General features: G+C 34.8%; 1 protein-coding gene across 5 annotated transcripts; it reads right to left on the bottom strand.

Annotated features, from left to right (window-relative positions):
* Positions 1 to 1,960: 1,960 nt before the first annotated feature.
* On the bottom strand, positions 1,961 to 13,889 carry LOC109147732. Of its 5 annotated transcripts, XM_019295391.1 has the most exons (19): positions 13,561 to 13,889; positions 12,479 to 12,553; positions 12,129 to 12,244; positions 10,759 to 10,873; positions 10,527 to 10,655; positions 8,766 to 8,813; positions 7,434 to 7,579; positions 7,149 to 7,345; positions 6,751 to 7,043; positions 6,329 to 6,478; positions 5,821 to 6,240; positions 5,571 to 5,720; positions 5,070 to 5,145; positions 4,832 to 4,959; positions 3,840 to 4,034; positions 3,615 to 3,755; positions 3,414 to 3,530; positions 2,877 to 3,092; positions 1,961 to 2,475 (listed from the first exon to the last, which is right to left on the bottom strand). In XM_019295391.1, the coding sequence occupies exons 1-19, from the start codon at positions 13,693 to 13,695 to the stop codon at positions 2,320 to 2,322; spliced, it is 3,003 nt and encodes a 1,000-aa protein (XP_019150936.1). In that variant the 5' UTR covers positions 13,696 to 13,889; the 3' UTR covers positions 1,961 to 2,319. The 5 variants fall into 5 exon arrangements, with proteins under 5 accessions (XP_019150936.1, XP_019150941.1, XP_019150946.1 ...); XM_019295396.1 differs by lacking the exon at positions 10,527 to 10,655; XM_019295401.1 differs by lacking the exons at positions 12,479 to 12,553; positions 13,561 to 13,889 and adding an exon at positions 11,017 to 11,210 and having other exon boundaries at positions 10,759 to 10,859; positions 12,129 to 12,213.
* Positions 13,890 to 19,137: the final 5,248 nt, after the last annotated feature.

Raw genomic sequence — 19,137 nt, 5'->3', positions numbered from 1 at the left:
AAAATAGGCAAAACAAGTGATATGGGGTCACGAATACAAATATTGTATTGATAATGGAGTTGTCAAGCTATTACCATGGTGGTGTAATGCTATTACAAGAATAGTTTAGGACAAGAATCTAGAATGTATCTTAATGAGAGAAAAGGGAGACTTTTTATACATAACGCACCCCTTAACTGCCCCCCTAATCCCGTGGGAGTAGTTACAACCCCTCTTGACTGATTCGGTCCCGAGATCGGAGCCGCAGCTTGACCGACCGAAGCCTCGTGGCCGAGGCCTTGCCCTAGGGCAGTCTGGGTCAAGGGGCTCGACCTTGGGGCCCCGGGTCCGCTTGAGTCCTCCTTGCTTCGTCTTCCCGGATCGGTTTGCTCTAATTTTTAATATATCCATCAAGTAGCATGCCAATCAATAACAAATAAGGGAGATCTCATTGGCATATTTACATGTTCTGCCGAATAAACATGCAATCATATGCAAACACACAAGGGGGCAATAACTTATTGAGTAATATGTAAGGGTTTACGAAAAATACATATCATTCTCTGATGGTAATCCACTGAAATGAGAGTTTGGCTATTCAATTCTCTTTCCTACTACTCATTTGTCCACCGTTGCGCAACTGTTTCAAAAAACCATTCGTAACGAAGATATCATATTGCAGTTGGAACCGTGATTAAGTTCACCATTTTGCATATTGATTCTTAGTGGTAGGCATGACCGAACATTCACAAGTTATGCCTTTAAATGAACAACTTAGACTAAAATGGGTTAGAAAATTCCAACCATGAAAGTCATTGAATTCGTTCAGTCGCGTATGAAAATTTGTGAGGATCGTGTGATGGTTTAGGACATTAGTTGTGACCAAAAAAAAAAAATAATAATAATAATAATAACACAGTTCGGGAAGACACTTCTCGTATTGAGAAAAAACCTTAATTCACTATTAGTACAATTTCAAATGACAGAGTTGGAAACACCTTTACACAGTAGAATCTAGAAGTTTAGAACACTCGTGTTGATAATTTGTTGAAAATCAAAACGTTATCTCGTGTGAATCTTATGAAATTGTACACTCAAACCAATATAGAGGAGAAAAGAGGAGAGGAGCAAAATTGAACGCATAACATTAGCCACCATTTTTTTTTTCATTAATAATTGTTTGTATATATACACACCGGATAACTGTACACAAACAACATAGAAGTAAAAGAGAGTGGGATAATGGCCACATACTAAAATAAATATTTATAAAAAATAAGACATTATACATTTTTTAAAATTTAATTTGCATGAAATGTTATTCCGAAAACATTATAGTACACAAACAAACAACATTAGAGTCATGTTTGGTAATATAATTAGCCTATTAGTTAATTTTAGCTCATTTGATCACTATTAGCTGTTTGATTTGATTAAATAATCAATATGAGTGTTTAATTAATTAACTTTTTGTAACAATTTTTTGCTCTAAAATACTAAAATTCAAAAAGCTACTCAATGTAGCTTTGTCGATTAGCTTTTTGAGAAAGTCATTTGTATGTAATCAGCTAACAAGCTAATTTACCGAACACTTTTTTACAATTAGCTAATACTATCAACTAATTATATCCACTAACTCAAATCAACTAATAGCCATTTACCAAACACCCCTATATAATTTTTGTTTGCTTGTTTGTTAACTTTGTTTGCATGAAAAGTTATTCCAAAGGCTTATACCCACACGTTTAGCTTATTTAATACGATGGAGCAAATGATTTTTAGTTTAAGTAAAAGTTTGAAGTTTTCTTGACTCTGTTACAATATAGTATTTGTTCATATATACTTTCTCATCGCACAAAGAGTCATTGCACCTACTGGAATTTGAACCTGCAATCTCCCATTTAAAAGCGCCACAATTATGCCGCTTCACCACAAAGTCTTTATTAAGTAAAAGTTTGAACTTAATACCGTTCCAAACACGAATAAATAAATAAATAAATATGCAATCTTACTACAATGAAGAATGAACTCCACCAGCAGCAGCAATATAATTCAACTGTCTAATAGTACTTAACTGATTGTCTTTGTGTTTTGACTAACACTGTATTCTAAATGCTATCATTTCTGACCATCGCTAAACTTTCTTTTAAAACCTCAGCATTACAAAACCTTCAAGATATCACAACGATACAAACAAACAGCAAATGGCCACAGATTTCCGTTCAGTACTCGCAGTTCAATTTTTCTCAGATTGTTTACCACCACCAGGAAGACAGAGACTTGCAAAATGGATTGATCATATATACATACATTCCCAACTGCTATAGTTAAAATGTGGATTTAACTTCCGGCAGCCTTCAGGAAATTGTCGAATGGACTTGCAGCTGGCAGCACAAAGTAGCCGGGATGTTGCTGGAGTTCGGCTGCACATGTCATTGGAGCAGTGTCGATTGATTGCAGCAAGGAAGCAGTGTCAGAGAATGGATTGCTTTTTGCCTGTCCAGTCAAGAATTTCAGAATGCATCTCTAAACATAGATGTAGTAGTCTATGCTAACAAATAAGCCTCACAGTAGTCTTGGGCGGAGGCTGGTAAAAGCCAAGTCTAGCACCTGGTGGGTGGGGTTGTTGAACGGAGGTCGGTAAAGGGCTTAAAAGCCAATTTCAGGACCCAGAGTCTCAAAAATGTGTGGCGGCATAAGGAAATAATTTGCACCTTCGCTACTAGGTATAGCTTTTGGAGGAGTGGTAAGAGTTTGTTCTAACAAGTGGTATTAGAGCCAGGTATGTACTAATGTTTCAATTTGTGGCATGTTTATTTTATAGCGTCTCTACGTAACGTAGCTCTGCTGAAACTATAATGGGAGTATGTATGTTGCATTGATAATTTGATACTTACTACTTCAGGGTGATGATCAAGAAGGGAGTGCGATTCTACAACGAAGTCCCGGTCGTTAAAGAACACTGCATTTTCTTGAATCTTCAGGGAACTCATAAAATGCATCTTTTTCTGCTTTCCCACTTGAAGGGTTTCACACTGGTTAGCCATATCTTTGAATGTCATGCCAGAAGGAGTTGAGACAGACTCCGTTCCAGCATTTGTAGTCTCCGATATCTGCAGGAGGAGTTCACTTGTAAGATTAGAGAAGAGGATCTGAAGCTTAGCAACTTATGTTTTAGTTTTAGAAAGGATTCCTATATGCCACATTCTCCACTGCATTTTTTAGCCTTTAGCTTATGTTTCATTCTTGTCGCAAAATGTCTGGAACTACTTCATAAGTGCTCTTCGGAAATACAAGAAACAAACATGGAAACTACTATAACTTATATACAATATGCTTCATGGAACCCAAACCAGGAGAACTGAAGAAAAATCCATGGCCCAACAACTCTTCTACACATGGTTTGCACAAGACAAGTAGGAAATAAAACCTACCGAATCCATAAACTGATTGATGTCCAGGAGGCTAGGATTTTGTAAGTTTGAATCTGCCTGACTCGCAAATCCGTCCATCTTAAAGCTGTTACCTGCTGCAAAGATCGGATCTAAAGCCTGCACACAATCATGATACATTTACAATAAGAAATTCTAACAAGGAAATGAGAGAGAGAACGGGAAACATTTGTTTCCTATTACCTCATCTAGAGCTTTGGATTCAGTTGACCCGAATTGGTAGATTTGGCCTGGTATTTCACTGAGTAGTAGAGTACCAAAAGGACAAACATCATCTGGAAGAAAATCTCGAAGCAACTGCTCCTTTATAAGATTTGTCTTATCCTGAAAATGTTTCAAAAAGTTAGCCATACATAGTTTTTATGTAAGCAAATCATGTTTTGAAGCATGTGAGGCAAGAAAACATACAGTTAGTGACTTTTTCAAGCTTTCTACTATCATTGATGCAAAAGATTCTGCAGATAATTTCTTAGATTTCTCTACTGCTGACAGTGATTTCAGGGCATCATTATCGTCCTCTGGTGATCCATAAACTCTCTTGGGATCTGATATGGTAACTGCCTGCAGTTTGGAATCATCCACCAACTGAAGAAAAGGATCTGCCTGTTTGTGATCATGAATGTAAAATGAAAAATATTAATAGTTAGCAAAGAGTCTTTCATTCAACAAGTTGCTAACTTGTTAATAATTGACTTAAGAGATCCTGCCAACTAAAAGATTAAGCTATTAGAGTGGAGAGACATTTATTAACTATACTCATTAACATGCCTTTTTGCATGTGGAATCTCAAATTCATTTTCATGGACAAAACAAATGGCAACTGAAATGAGAGGTAATGCATAGGATATTGTTATAATCTAAAGTTGGGCCATGGCAACTGAAATGAGAGGTAATGCATAGGATATTGTTATAATCTAAAGTTGGGCCAATGTCACTCAACTGGGCTATAATGCACATGGGTCAAACCACACTAAAATACTGAAAGCTTGGATGCTACCAATACCACAGGTAGACAACCGAGTGGATCAAACAAGCTCTGATACCATGTTGTAATCTAAGGTTAGGCGAAGGTCGCTCAATTGGGATATAATACACATGGGTCAAACCACACTGAAAGACTGAATCCAATCAATTAGCTAGTATAACCCATGGCCTTATAAACCCATATGTTCTCTCTTATATTTTCAATGTTGGACTCTTAAAAGATATGAACCTGGGACCTAATCTTGTTGTGTTCCACCCAACTAAAATGTTAAGCCCTTCAAGAGACGAGACATTTATTACTTATAAATTATACTCGACTAAAATAATAAATATGCATGCTCACTAACATCTTAAGTTTTGAATAGTGATGCTTAATTAAATTTCATGAACATAACTGCAGTGATGTTTTCACTTACTGTTTTCTCTGTCAATGCAGCCTTAGCAGAAACAACAAGAGGGTCAAATTTGTATGCCTTGGCCAAAAAGATTATCATAGCCATTGATAAGGTAAAGAGTGATCTGCGCCGTGAAGGTGGCAACTGTCCTACAAACATCAAAACTATGATTTCAAGAAAACGCAGATAATTTGGAGGATGTTTAACTAGCTAGGTAAGTGTATCAAAAAGAAATTCATGGCAACCCAAACTGAAATACCTCCTCCCTGAAGAGAAATGTTCCTCAATGAGAAACCAAGCTGGAAACTACGAATAAGGACCTCATCACTGGAATTCTGTATTAATTGGAAGCAGCACACTGTCAAGTGACAAATCAATATGAAGGTTGCTCTTATCATGGCAACATCTGCTTACCTTTGGTCAAAGTTGAAAATTTCTCATAATAATAGTGGGGTGCTATTTTAATTTAAAAGGGGCTATTGTTCTATATCTTTGGAACTGTCCAAGGTAGCACTATGCAGCCATAATTTTTTAGGAGCACTATGACTAAGAGAAACTGTGAAAGAGAAATAATATCTACTTCTCTAGCTGACCATAATCCCAATCCCCATTAAGAAAAAAGCAGTAAATAGAAAGGGTAAAATAACTATGAGGCCTTTCACCAAAAAAAAAAAAAAAAAAAAAAAAAAAAAACTATGAGGCCATGCATGAGGAAATTCATATTTGTATCTGTATTCCTTTACTGGGATGAGTATCACACCTTGTTTTGTGAAAACAGCATTACCAAGCTGTAAGTATGAGCAATTGCTTCATAATTTTCAGGTGTGCTTGAAGGAGAGATGGCCTGCACCCATATGGAAGAAAGCAATATGCTAATTTGTCGTGTTTTCAACTTGAGAGAAATGCCCACCTACATAAGATAAACAGTGTCATCATTTTGAACTACAAAGAAATCATCTTCTTTAATGCACCATTCTTTTGAAGAAACGTGCTGAAATTATAAGACAAACCGGTTCCCTGTCTACAATGCTCATTCCTTGTTCTTCATTAATTTCAGGCAAGGGATTTCTTTTAACAGAATAAGATCGACTATAGCTTGATTTTAACCGGTTCAACATCGATTGGTTACTGACATTTGCACTCTCATCCTGTAAAACATTTTCCTTTCTTTCCATACTTTCTTGTACTGACCGTTGCTCCTTAACCAATTTTTCAAATAAAGCAGCTGAAGAAGAAAATACTGAAACATTTCTGGATAGAGCTCTTTGAAAGTCAACAGTCTTTGCTGAGTGCAGATTACTGGAAGGACAAGGACAAACAGATGATGGAACAAGTACAACAGCAAATATGCGATGTGCCCCAATCCTGGTCACATGGTCTGGCGAAACCATGGATAAAATAATTTGATGGAATAAAGCCTCAGGGAAAGCCTGAAAAAGGATACTTAAATCAGAAAGTTGGAAGTATCAATATCACAAAACCAAATGAGGGTAACAAAAAGAGAAAGAAAAAACTTACCTTGTTTTGATATGACAAATTCGGTAAGGATGCTGCTATCTGAGCAGTACGGTATACGGTAGTAATTGTGTTTCTGGCCATAACTGGTATATTTGAGATGCTTTCCAACATCACTGCCATAGCATCATGAATTTGGCCAGCATCCCCAACCTGTCTTGCACAAGACATTTTAGGTTAGAAGTTAAGAATTCTTTTTCCCTTTTTTCTTTTACTATTAATATTATTATTCTTAGTAAGTGGAACAGAGGGTTGTCCTTATAAAACAAAGTGTAAGGAAATCTCAGTAAACTCAATCATCAAAACTAATGATCTTTATACAAAAAGCATCAAGTATCACTCAACCATAAACAAGTTCAAGCTTTTGACGGCATAAAAAATGGCAAAAATAAGTTTTAAGAAAGAATGAATGATAACAATTTCACCTTGAGAGACATCTGGACAAGGCATTCATCAACTACTGTACGATATTTTCTGTTCCATTGAATTACTTCTTCCCCCAGGTCTGAGTCATCTAGGGAACAGTGTATGCTTTTCCGGAGGTGTCTCATCATATCACTAAATGCACCCATAACTGTAGCAGATGGTTGTACCTTTGTGTGCTGAGTAAGAGAGGTGGCAACTTCAACAATATCTACCTGCATATTAGGGTTTTTGATGACATTCTTGTGATCAAGGTGCTTGATTAATGTAGACAACAAAAAATGTGTGTTATGTCCTGCATTTTAAGAAAAGAATAACTAAGTCTGAGGCATAAGAGAAGTATGGCAATGGATAGTATGTATTAACAAAAACTTATAAGATCAAGACCAGAGGAAAGCACCAGAATTCTCCATAATAAATTGCATATCCAGCAAAACAGAAAGGGCTACTCCATGTTGAGTCGACCAAACATCGCTATTATCAAAATAACAGAATAAAGAATCTAAAACACGCCGCACAGTTGTTCCTTCCTTTGCTAACTTTGCCATGTTATGTAAGCACACCTTGGACCAAAACTTTGGGTTTGTAGAATCTTCTCTGCTCATAAAAAGATAATTAGAGATGATATGATCAATAGCTCAAGAAAAATTACTAATGTCTAAATGACAATGGCAAGAGGAATTACGTAGCCACATTAAGGCCTTTTTCAGTCACAATATTCCGCCAAGAAGTAACTCGTGTCATTTGATCAGAAACATCGGCACCCATTTTATCTTGGTCGTTGAGTTTCTCATCATGGGTTTCATAGTTTTCCAAGACAACGGAAACAACCTGATAATATAAAATTAATGACAGGAAATTTCAACCAATAGAGTAACTAAACACAATTATGAAAGGATAGAAATAATGATGGGATATAATGGAAAAAAGGAACTATGTGTTGGAAAGTCCTCTTAATTGAACTGTGTGCTGATTCCTTGTGTTTAGGCATTTGATGTGTGCTGTTATTATATTCACTGATTTTAGAGATTTAATTCTAGGTTATTTTGGTTAGGAGCTTATTCCCTGATTTCATTCTCTGATTTTATCTCTTAGTTTAGATACTCCAGCTGTATATATATATATATATATATATATATATATATATATATATATATATAGGCATGTGTAAACAATGAGAAATATAGAAATGCATGTTTTTGAGCACTGTGAGAATGAAGTTGCACTTAAGCATCACTTAAAATGAATTATCACTTTATCTTCATGGAAAATGATATCTATTGAAATAAAGAGTTAATTACACTTCTAATCTTTGGCGTATAGTGGACTATGGATTAAACTTTTAACTATTGCATACAATTAAGTTTAACTTCAAGACTTGGTAGAAAAATTTCACACAAGGACAATGTAAAAAATACAAGTACAAATAAAAATTAAAACAAAGAAATATAACATATCAGATGTAAAAGCAAAATAACAAAATTTTTAAAAATAAAGATGTTCCATAGCTTTGACACAAGCAAAATTCCAGATCAATTCTTTTTCACCGTCCATAGAGAGACTTTCTCAGTGTAATTTTCAATAGAATAATCCCACATAAAATTTCTCTAGAATCAGTAGAAGCATTCGTACTCCTACCGATTAGAATAGGCATGGATTTATAATACCATGTAATAATAACAATCTAAGATTGGACCAAGGTCATCAATTGGGCTATTTAATGCACATTGGCCAAACCACACTAAATGATTGAACCCAATCAAGTCTAGTACTTCTTAGTCAACTTAATATAAAATACAATAATAGAAACAAATTTCAGATTAATGAGAACCAATTGAAGTATGATATAAGCTAACAAACTCTTCCTTTGAACTAGTTCGAGTGAATGCATTTGTAAAGGACCACAAAGCCTAAGCTGGTTCAGGCATAAAATGAAAAACTAAGAATAGCAATTCAGGTAAGATGCATGTTGTAATCTAATAAGTAGTGAAGATGTAAATAACCAAGCTTGACTTACATTGTCAAACTCCGCTGGCATGTGACCAAATTCACCCATGAACCAAACCTGTAACAATTATATAAAGTTAAAAGGAAGTTATGATAAACTAATAATTGCTTGATATATCTTTATCTCGGATTTGTTCAAACTGGGTGAATGATAATTTTCACTATACTTTGCATCAAACAGAGCAAGTAATACTGAAAGGATATGATAGGTAAACAAACTTAGGAACAAATAAGAATATTAACCTGGTGAACTTTGGATAACAATGAAACCAAATATATTTCAGAATTGCATTATATTTCAAGGGAAGGATATGTACTGTAAGTATAACATGATTCACAGACCAAGCAATTAATAATCCTTGTTGTTAGTTAAATATGTGTATAGTTTTTCTTTTCTTGAGGAGGTATTGAGCTGATTTTGGCTACAATGAGTGTGAATACAAATATGGGTGCTTGTGCAATTAAAAGTTAAGATACTGAGAAAATAGAATAGAGGCTGAAAACTATTTTCAGCAACTATAGGATGCTTTTAAAAGAGGAAAAGATCCCACTTAGAAAGATCTAATTAAAACATATATATACTTAAGATCATGGTTGCAAAAATTGCGCCTAGGAGGCCGCCGCGAGGAATGGCCTCGGCGGCCTCCTACGCGGCCGGCCGCCTAGACCGCCTAACCGGCCGGTTCGGCGGTTCGGCCATTTTTTTTAACTTTTTTTTTGGAAAATGTCGGAAAAGTTTCGGAAGGCATAACTTTTGCCTCGGTTGTCCGATTTGGACAATTTTTTTTTCAAATCGTGTATTTTTTCGAGATCTATCCACCGCAAACGCCAAAGGCGGTTTGGTCCACTAATTTCTCAAAAAAAAATGCTTCTTTAGCTCTTAATTTTAGTTTTTTATGTATTTAGATGGTTTAAACAATCTTTTGAACAATTTTACAACCACTTTTGTAAATAGTTTCTAAGAAATAACTATGAAAACCTTATGTTTTAATACTAAATTTTAAAAATTTTTAATTTTAAAATTTTTTTTAATTAAAAATAAAATTAAAAAATAAAATAAAAAATCGGCGCCTAGGGGGCGCCTAGCGTGTTTTGCAACATTGTTTAAGATTCATTTTAGAAGTGCAGAAACAGAGCTACAACATTACAACTATAGGTTATTTTCCTTCCAAATCTTATTGAAAGTGTTCATTACTGCACAGCAATTTTACTACTCACATACATTTTCAACTTTCAAGAATGATATATCTGGTAGAGTGAATTCCATTTTTGGTCCTATTGTTATAGGGGCTTTTCCAATTTTATTCCATCATAATTATTTTTGTCACATTGCATCCACTATTATTAAAAGTGTTCCAATTTTAGTCCACTTTAAGATTTTTCGTGGACTAAAATTGGAACACTTTTAATAATAGTGGACGCAATATGGCAAAAATAATTATGGTGGACTAAAATTGGAATGACCCCTATAATAGTAGGACCAAAAATGGAATTCACTCTATCTGGTACATTCAGATAGAGATAAAAGATAGAATTTATCAACACTTTCTTTCCTGGAAACAATATGATACTGATACTATGTGCTAGGTATTATGCTGAAATTTTATGCTTAGTTCTAAAATTAGCATGGCAAAAGCTGTGACCTAGTCGCATGGAAAACAAATGTCATGGGCTGGCACAGAAAGAAGATGTAAAACATTATAAAAGAATAACAACAGGCATAGACAGTAAATATTTCCAAAAGACAGGAGAATGTTTTTAAGAAGCTTACCATAGAAGAGAGAGCTTCAAGCCCAGCACAACGTAATTTCAGTACTCTTTCCTCATCTCCCATCTCTTGAGGAAGAAGACAGATTTTTGGTATTAAGCCTTCTAAGTTAAACATGTATGTGGCATCAAGCTATACAGTACAGAAGATAGTGCATGAGATCTATTGATTTTTAGAAAATTTGTTAGTTCTTTCAGTGGTGATTAACATAGTGACAAAATGAACCAGTAACTACCTGATTATTTATGAAGTCAAACAGTGATTCACATCCAACAATGCGCATTTCATCATGTGCCATTTGATCCAGCAAGATTTGAACAATACTAAGAAAACTTCCTGCAAACAATGGCCTGTCATACAGTACTTAATAGTCATCAGCACAGTTTGTATAAAGAATCAGTTCAAAAGATATCCTTTTAAGACATTCAATAGTTTTAAGAGTCATAGAAAATTATTATAGCATCTCAAGTGAATTACTCAAATTTACACACACCACAAAGAGGACAAAGATTTTGACTCAGGTCAGTTTTCATTTCCTTTGTGTTAGTACCCTTAACACAGAAGGGCTTGCCTCCTTTGTGGAAGGGGAATAACCGAATAAGGCCGCAGAATATTGCCAATTTGCTTCACAACAAGAAAGCGAAACAGAAGTGTTGCAAGTCTGTAACATAATCCAGAGGTTTTTGGCTGCTCCATAAACATATAGAGAAAGATAATGAATAATGATCTTGCAAGAGTGCTTAGTTATCAATATTAATCTTATCATTTTTTTAATCTTTCCAAGTATTTTGACATGATGTAGAAACTCCAAATATAGAATACAGCATATTGAAATACATGATCCAACTCAACTAAAAACTTAAACTATTAGTGAGGGTACACATATTATTTTTTATATTTATTCTCCACACGCCCAGATGCCCCTCTCATGTGTAGGTCAAATATTTTTTGACAGTTCAAACATGTGAAAATATTTTGATGATGGGTATCACAAGGAATTTGAACCCAGGACCTCTTGCCTACTCTAGTACCTTATCAATGTGTGTTCCACCTCAACTAAAAGTTTAAGTTGTTAGTGAGAATACACAATTATTATTTTATATTTATCCCCAACAGAGTCAATAATGTTTCTATATGCAAATTAAATGATTTCTCTTGACTTCCTCAATATCTTTCATCTTTTCAGGGTCTTGGTTAGCTGCTTAACAACATCAATTATATCAATTATATTAATTATAAAAGAGACTCTTGAAAGTGATAGCATATGATACATCTGGACTGAATATCAAATAAGGTAATTTGTAATCATAAAATAATCTAGTTATCGACAGAAAGACCAAAGATTAAAGTAGCTAAGACAGAACTTATAGGTAAATGTAACTACAAGCCATTAGTATCCTTCTAACTCCCATCAACAACAACAGCAAAAAAAAAAAAAAACAAAACAAAACAAAAACAAAAAAAAAAAACAAAAAACAAAAAAAACAAAAAAAAAGAGAGAAGGGAAATGAAATAAAAATCACAATTTGTACTAAAAATTGAAAGTCCTCATTGAGATCGGCTTTCATTCTTAAATAATTTAATAAGATCAGAAAATGAACTCACATTTGCTGCTTGCAAGATACTAGCAATCTCCGGTATACTAACATGACAATCTTTACAGACAAAAGATTCTGCTTTCTTAATTCCTTGTAGAACCTTTGCTCGAGAGAAGTTGTGATCTGTTCATTAGATTGAGTAAATTTTGATTAAAATTCTACTATTGGGCAAAAATAAGGCATATCAAGGCCATCTCAGTGCATAGTGTGCAAAATGAAGTTCTATAACATCCATCTTCAGCTGGATGAGACTTGCACACGTCATTCTTTTACATGTGGATGCTATCAAGATGCCAACAACTCCAAATAAAGCAGCTACGCCATCATCAAACTTCAAGTATATAATCTTAGCCTAACCTTAGGTATACGGAGTGGATTCTTTGAAGCATATTCACACAATTTTCCAATCATTCGCTCATTGGGTTCCCTACCCTGTGAAAAGTAAGAAATAATCAGTAATAGAACAGCCAAGAATAACTCTTAACATGTCACTCTATATATTCTGGATCGAAAGCATTTAGATATACAGCAAACAACTTTTTCCTGCATTGAAACAGAAATAGAAATCTATAACAAAACAATACAGAGGACAACAACTAGTAACATTAATGTGAATTTCAAGATCATATTGGGTTAGTAGCCAACATCAGGTTACTAATTATCACCTCTTGGAAAGCATAGTAATGAGTGCTAAACAAACATAATCAGGTCTTTTTTGTTATGTCAAAGAAGGTTTCCTGCAAGCGTTGAGCGATCCCACTTTGTAATGGCAAACATAGGTTTCTGCCCTTCTACAAATTGAATATTTTAGCTGCTATCATAATAAAATATTCTCCTTAAAGTATCTGCTTGTTTTGAAGTCAGTTTTGTACTTTAGTGTAGTTGATAAAGAGAATTCAGAATCTTTAGTCAATAAACTTTTCTACTGGTTTGTCCAACAACTTGACTTGACACATTGAACACCCATTTCTCGAAGGAGCGTATCTCAGGAAGTAAAAATAGAAACTGAACTGATCCAAACAAAAGCACCAAAAAGCATATCAATCCATAAATGAAGTTACTACTCTGTGTATAGTCTTCAAGCTTAAGTACGGGTAAAAGATTCTGCTAAACAGCTTAAGTTTCTTCGAGGGTTCAGGAATCAAGAGAACTTGTTCTTACAGAAATCCCCATGGTCCTTTCAGACTTTGATGCATTCACTGTTTCAACATGAAATTTACACTCAACGAATTTCTTCATCCTCAGAAAATCTAAAGTTGAATTGCTCTACCCCAAGCAATTTATCACCACCACCATTACTGATAAATGATTCGTTTAGGTGAAACAAAATATTCAAGGGAATAAGCTTAACAGGATTCTATAAAAAGAACAAAAAACATAACGAATTACGAATGAAAGAAGAAATCTGAAAATTGAGAGAAATGAATAGGGAGACTAACCGGAGGTCGGGGAAAGATATCGGAAAGCATCTTCTTGTAACGCTTCACAGGCTGCCGAGACCTGGGCCGCATTCCCGGGCAACAAATGCAGAGCTGATCACACGCCGGCATTACCCTATTAGACATCATACCCATCCTTCGATGCAAAAATATATATAATATTCTCAGGACAGGTGATGATGAACAACGAAAGGTAAACGGAAAATTGGGAATGCGACGGCCCGGAGGAGAGAGGAAGATCGGAGAATTGTGAATGCCGATCTCCCGACTTTCCTCAAGGAAGGCTGAGAACGATGGAGAGAGAAAGAAAAGAAAAAAAAAAAAAAAAAAAGGAGAGAGAGAGATTATGGTTGAATTTGGTATTTAAACGAGAGGTTTTTCCGGATTTGCATGGTGACACGTTTCGCTGTCGTCAAAGCATGTCCGCTTCAACAATTTGAAATACAAACGGCCATGGCCAAATTATTATTTTAGCCCCGATCCAAAACGATGTCCTTATGAGTTAGAAATAATATACATTATAAATTATAAATTAGAATATTGTATTTATATGTTAAAATAATATATATTATATGATATAACAATGTATTTTATTTGTTAAAATAATGAAATTTTTGAGATAAGATAATGTACTTTATGAGTTTGAATAATATATATTATACTTTATATTAGAATAATATATATTATGAAATTATAAAAATATATATTTTAGCAAGCTACGTAAAAAATATTTAAAACGAACGATGTTATTTTTAAATCGTGATCACGGTTTACGCAATAACTATTGACTGCGGTGTTGGTGGGATTCAATTTTATATTTTTCGAATTAAACGTTTAAAAAATCTCATCAATGATTGCAGGCCAGGCCAGCCAAAACTTTATTGGGATTTTACAATTGGCGTCATGATTAGTAGCTTGCCTTGCCTGACAGCTTTCAATCCCCAAAACAATTCCAATTTCCAATTAAGTTTACATGCGTGATGTGTGATAAAAAAATTATTGGAAAATATGCAGGCCCAAAATACAACCGTAGGAATTTAAGGAGTCATATCATAGAAATTGAGACAAATTATATCGTGCATCAGGGCACACAATATATTGTACATTCTAGTTCAAAACGACATTATTTTGTATTTATTTTTTTTAGAAATTTCATTTTCCGTGATAAAGTGTTGAACGTGAAATTTGCATTATCATGATTGAGACCTTGAAGGAATCAGATGACACGATTGTGTCTCATTCCTTTTTTATCTCTTTAACAAGAGCATCTTGGATCACACTTACAAATTGGCAGAGGACGCAAAGTACTCATCTCCTCCCATAAGGTTTTGCACTTTGTATAATAGTCATTGATAGAGAGATTATTCTGTTTGAGACCGTAGATCTCGTTCTGTAGAGAAATTTCCTGAGCATCACATTGCGAGAATATTTTCTTGAGATCATCCCACACATCCTTCGCTCTATCCAGGTGCATGATGCTGCCAACTATGGAGGGATGAACTAACCTAAAGATCCAAGAACATATGATCAAATTGCATCGCCTCCAAGCTCCGTATTCACCACCGTCGCAGACTGGCATTGGAACGCTTCCTTCAACGAAGCACCACTTGTTCTTTACTTCTAATGCGATTCGCTTTGAAATACTCCAAGCACCATAGTTTTAGTTGCCAATCAATGGAGGATTCACGAGCACAGTGCTAGGATTATCTGTCTAACTGAGGAAGAGATGATTCTCCATCTCTTCTAGACTAGAACTTCTGTGAATGGAATTTCTCTACGAAATCGTGGATGAAGCTTCTGCGTGGACTGGAGAAGCAGTGATCGGGGACGCCGGCTGAACTTGCTGGTTCATCTCGCCGGAAACCAAGTTGCGTAGGAGCTCTGATACCATGATAAAGTGTTGAACGTGAAACTTGCATTAATGAGTGAAAGGAAAAATTACAGAGAGCAATACAGAAGCTTCCCCTCTTATATCATGGAGGGAGAAACGGTTATAACAAAATTATGGAATACACAATTACATTGCTGCCCTTTATTATCCTTTTGCCTATCATCAGCTATTTTGGTAGGTTCCTTCATCATTTCGTTTATGTCGTTAACTTCTAAAAAGAAAAATCATGTTTCGAATATACAGAATTATATAGTAGAATACACATAAACTCATAACATAATACAATAATCTAACGTAATACAGAATACACATAAACTCTTAACAGAATTCACATAAACATAAGTGTTAAAAAAAAAAAAAAAAAAAAAAAAAAAAACCATGTAACGAACGGAACGGTGTTCGTCGCGTCAACTTCCCACACAACTTATAAAAACGACGTTGTTTTAGGCCAAAACGCACAATGCATTGTGCGATCTGATGCACGATATAACGATTGAGAAATTGATAACAACTTGTTAATTTTACATACCGTTAACTTGGTTAAATTAAAATTTTAAATAATTTTAATCTCAAATGCATAACAAAGCACGTTGTAGTTATTGTTTGATTTTGACGACAAAAACATGTTTTTCTTCTCATATGAAAAAACACGGATTTATTATAATATTTTAATAATATTTGGATCAATATATAATTATATAAATTATAACAACGAATATTATATAGTACAATTGATGAAATGAGCTACATCGATTATATTTTTTGATGTTATCTTTACTTGAATTCGAGCAAATAATTGTCTAATTACGATGCATGAATAAAATTTTTGACTATATATTTACATAATAAAATTAAAGGTAAAATTATAAAAAATTATAATATTTGAAAATGTACATTTATTTGATTATAAGATTAGTGTAAAAGTATGACTTAATTAATTTAATAATATATGACTCGTTTGTCTGCAATTATCTTTATAAAATCGATACGTAATACGTAGTATGTATGATTTATGTAATTATATTATTACTAAAATAAATATAGGAAAAATGAGAAATAATTTAAGTTAATTATTATAAAATAAATCCAATGACTCATTTTAGCTTAATTACCATAAATCTCAGGTGAAGTGATATTTGATGTCAATATGCTTAGTCCTTGAGTGTAGCACATGATTATGAGTTATGTAGATTGCACTAGTGTTGTCACATTTGATACTGATTTCCTTAACTTCAACACCATAATCCTTGAGTTGTTGCTTCATCCAAAGGATTTGAGCACAATAACTTCCTACAACTATGTACTCCGCTTCGACAGTACTTGTGGCAATAGAATTCTGCTTTTTGTTGAACCATGAAACAATCTTTCCTCCTAGAAATTGACAAGTTTCAGAGGTGCTCTTTCAGTCTATCTTGCAACCATCAAAATCAGTGTTTGAGTAGCCAACTAGCTCAAATGAACCACCTTTCGGATATCAAAGCCCAACACTTCGCTTACCTTTAAGGTATCTTAGGATCTTTTTGGTTGTTGTGAGGTGACTCTCCTTAGGATTAGACTAAAATCTCGCACGAACTCCCAAGGCAAACAAGATGTATGGTCTACTAGTTGTTAAGTACATAAGAGAGCAAGTTATACCTCTATATTTTGCTTGATCTACTTCTTTGCCTTCGTTATCCATGTTCATTCGCAACGAAGTGTTCATTGGAATCTTGACTAATGACTTCCCATCAACTCCAAACTTCTTGATTAAATCCTTTGTGTACTTTGTTTGATTGATGAAGATGCCTTTTTTGCTTTGCTTGACTTGCAATCCCAAGAAGTAGTTCAGTTCTCCTATCATTCTCATTTTAAACTTACTAACTTGGAGAACTTTTCACATAAGGATAGATTGGTGCTTCCAAAAATAATGTCGTCTATATAGATTTACACTAATAAGATGTAATCATCATCCTTAATCCGGAATAGGGTTTTATCTACTTGACCTTTCGTGAATTCACAATTGATTTGGAAACACGAGACGGTGCCATACCAAGCTCTTGGCGCTTGTTTCAATCCATACAAGGCCTTTTTCAGGTTATAGACTTTCTCTCCACCCACTTCAATTACAAAACTTGGAGGTTGCTCAACATACACCTCATCTTCCAAAAGACCATTGAGAAATGCGTTCTTGACGTTCATTTGGAAGACCTTGAATTCCTTGAAAGTAGCATAAGCTAAGAAAATCCTTATAACTTCCAATCGTGCCACCGGTGTGAATGTTTCATCAAAATCTATCCCTTCTTCTTGACAATGACCTTTCGCTACGAGTCGAGCTTTGTTCCTAACAATGGCTCCTCGTTCATCCATTTTATTCCCACTTCGTCCCAATAACATTTTGGTACGAAGGTCTAGGAACTAGCTCCCATACATCATTCCTTTCGAATTGATAGAGCTCTTCTTACATCGCTTGTATCCAATCCGGATCACTTAGAGCTTTTTTCACAACTTTAGGCTCAATTTATGAAAGAAATCAAGTCATCATGCTTTCACGAATGGATGATCGTGTCCTTACACCTTACCTTATATCTCTAATAACTTACTCTGGTGGAAGATCTCTTGACCACCTTAGATATGGATGAAAATCCGTTGGAGGAGCTTGCTCATCTACATCATGAACGTTTGATGTAGCTACAACCTTTGATTGTTCGTGTAGATGTAGTCGGCTAGGCAACCGAATGGTAGACTCTGTTGACTGTTTGGAATCAATGTCTCGAACTCTTTCTTATTTATTCACCATTCGCTCTGATCGCTCGGAGTCACACCTCGGCTCTACCTGACTAACTGTTTGAACCTTTCGAATAGCCTTCTTACATCTCGATTGATGTTTCCTTCATCAAATACTATATGGATGGATTCTTCTACCACCATGATTCTTTTGTTAATCACTCTAAAGGTTTTGCTGACTGTTGAATATCCCATGAATAACCCTTCGTCAGCTCTCTCACCGAATGCCATTAGATTAGTTTTTCCGTTGTTGTGAATGAAACAATTGATACCAAAAGTATGGAAATAGCTCACAACTGATTTCTTACCTTTCCATAGTTCTTAGGGTTTTCTCCCATGAACTTTATTGACTACGGAGCGATTTTGGGTGTAACATGATGTGTTAACATGTTCCTCCCAAAATCTTTTAAGTAAGCCAAAAAGTGCAATCATTGACCTTGTGACTTCTTTGAGAGTTCAGTTTCTCCTCTCAGCAACAATGTTTTACTATGGTGTCCTTGCAGCTGAGAGTTGATGGAGAATACCGAATTGTCCACAAAACTCCTTAACCACATGATTGATAACTTTTGTACCCTAATATGACCGAATTTTCACAATACTTGATCTCTTCTCATTTTGCAACTATTTTAACAATTATGGCAATAACCTTTCAGTTTCATTCTTCTTCCTTAAGAAGATTAAGTATACCTAGTGTAGTCATTTACTACCACTAGAGTATATTTTCTTCCACATAAGCTCACATGGTCTACAAGTCCAAACAAATCCATGTGTAAAACAAATATTTGATTTGCTTCCCTTTTTAACAGACTTCACAAACTCTATATTTGCTATAAGTCACATTTAGTAGTCCCTCTACCAAATCTCCACTGGGTAGCTTATTAATATCCTTAAATTTGAGATGGTTTAGCTTGTTATGTCATTCC

Source organism: Ipomoea nil, unplaced genomic scaffold (genome assembly GCF_001879475.1).
Source record: "Ipomoea nil cultivar Tokyo-kokei standard unplaced genomic scaffold, Asagao_1.1 scaffold0268, whole genome shotgun sequence".
Lineage (NCBI taxonomy): Eukaryota > Viridiplantae > Streptophyta > Magnoliopsida > Solanales > Convolvulaceae > Ipomoea > Ipomoea nil.
Note: the sequence above shows the minus strand (reverse complement) of the source record. Positions and strands in the feature narration are given on the sequence as shown.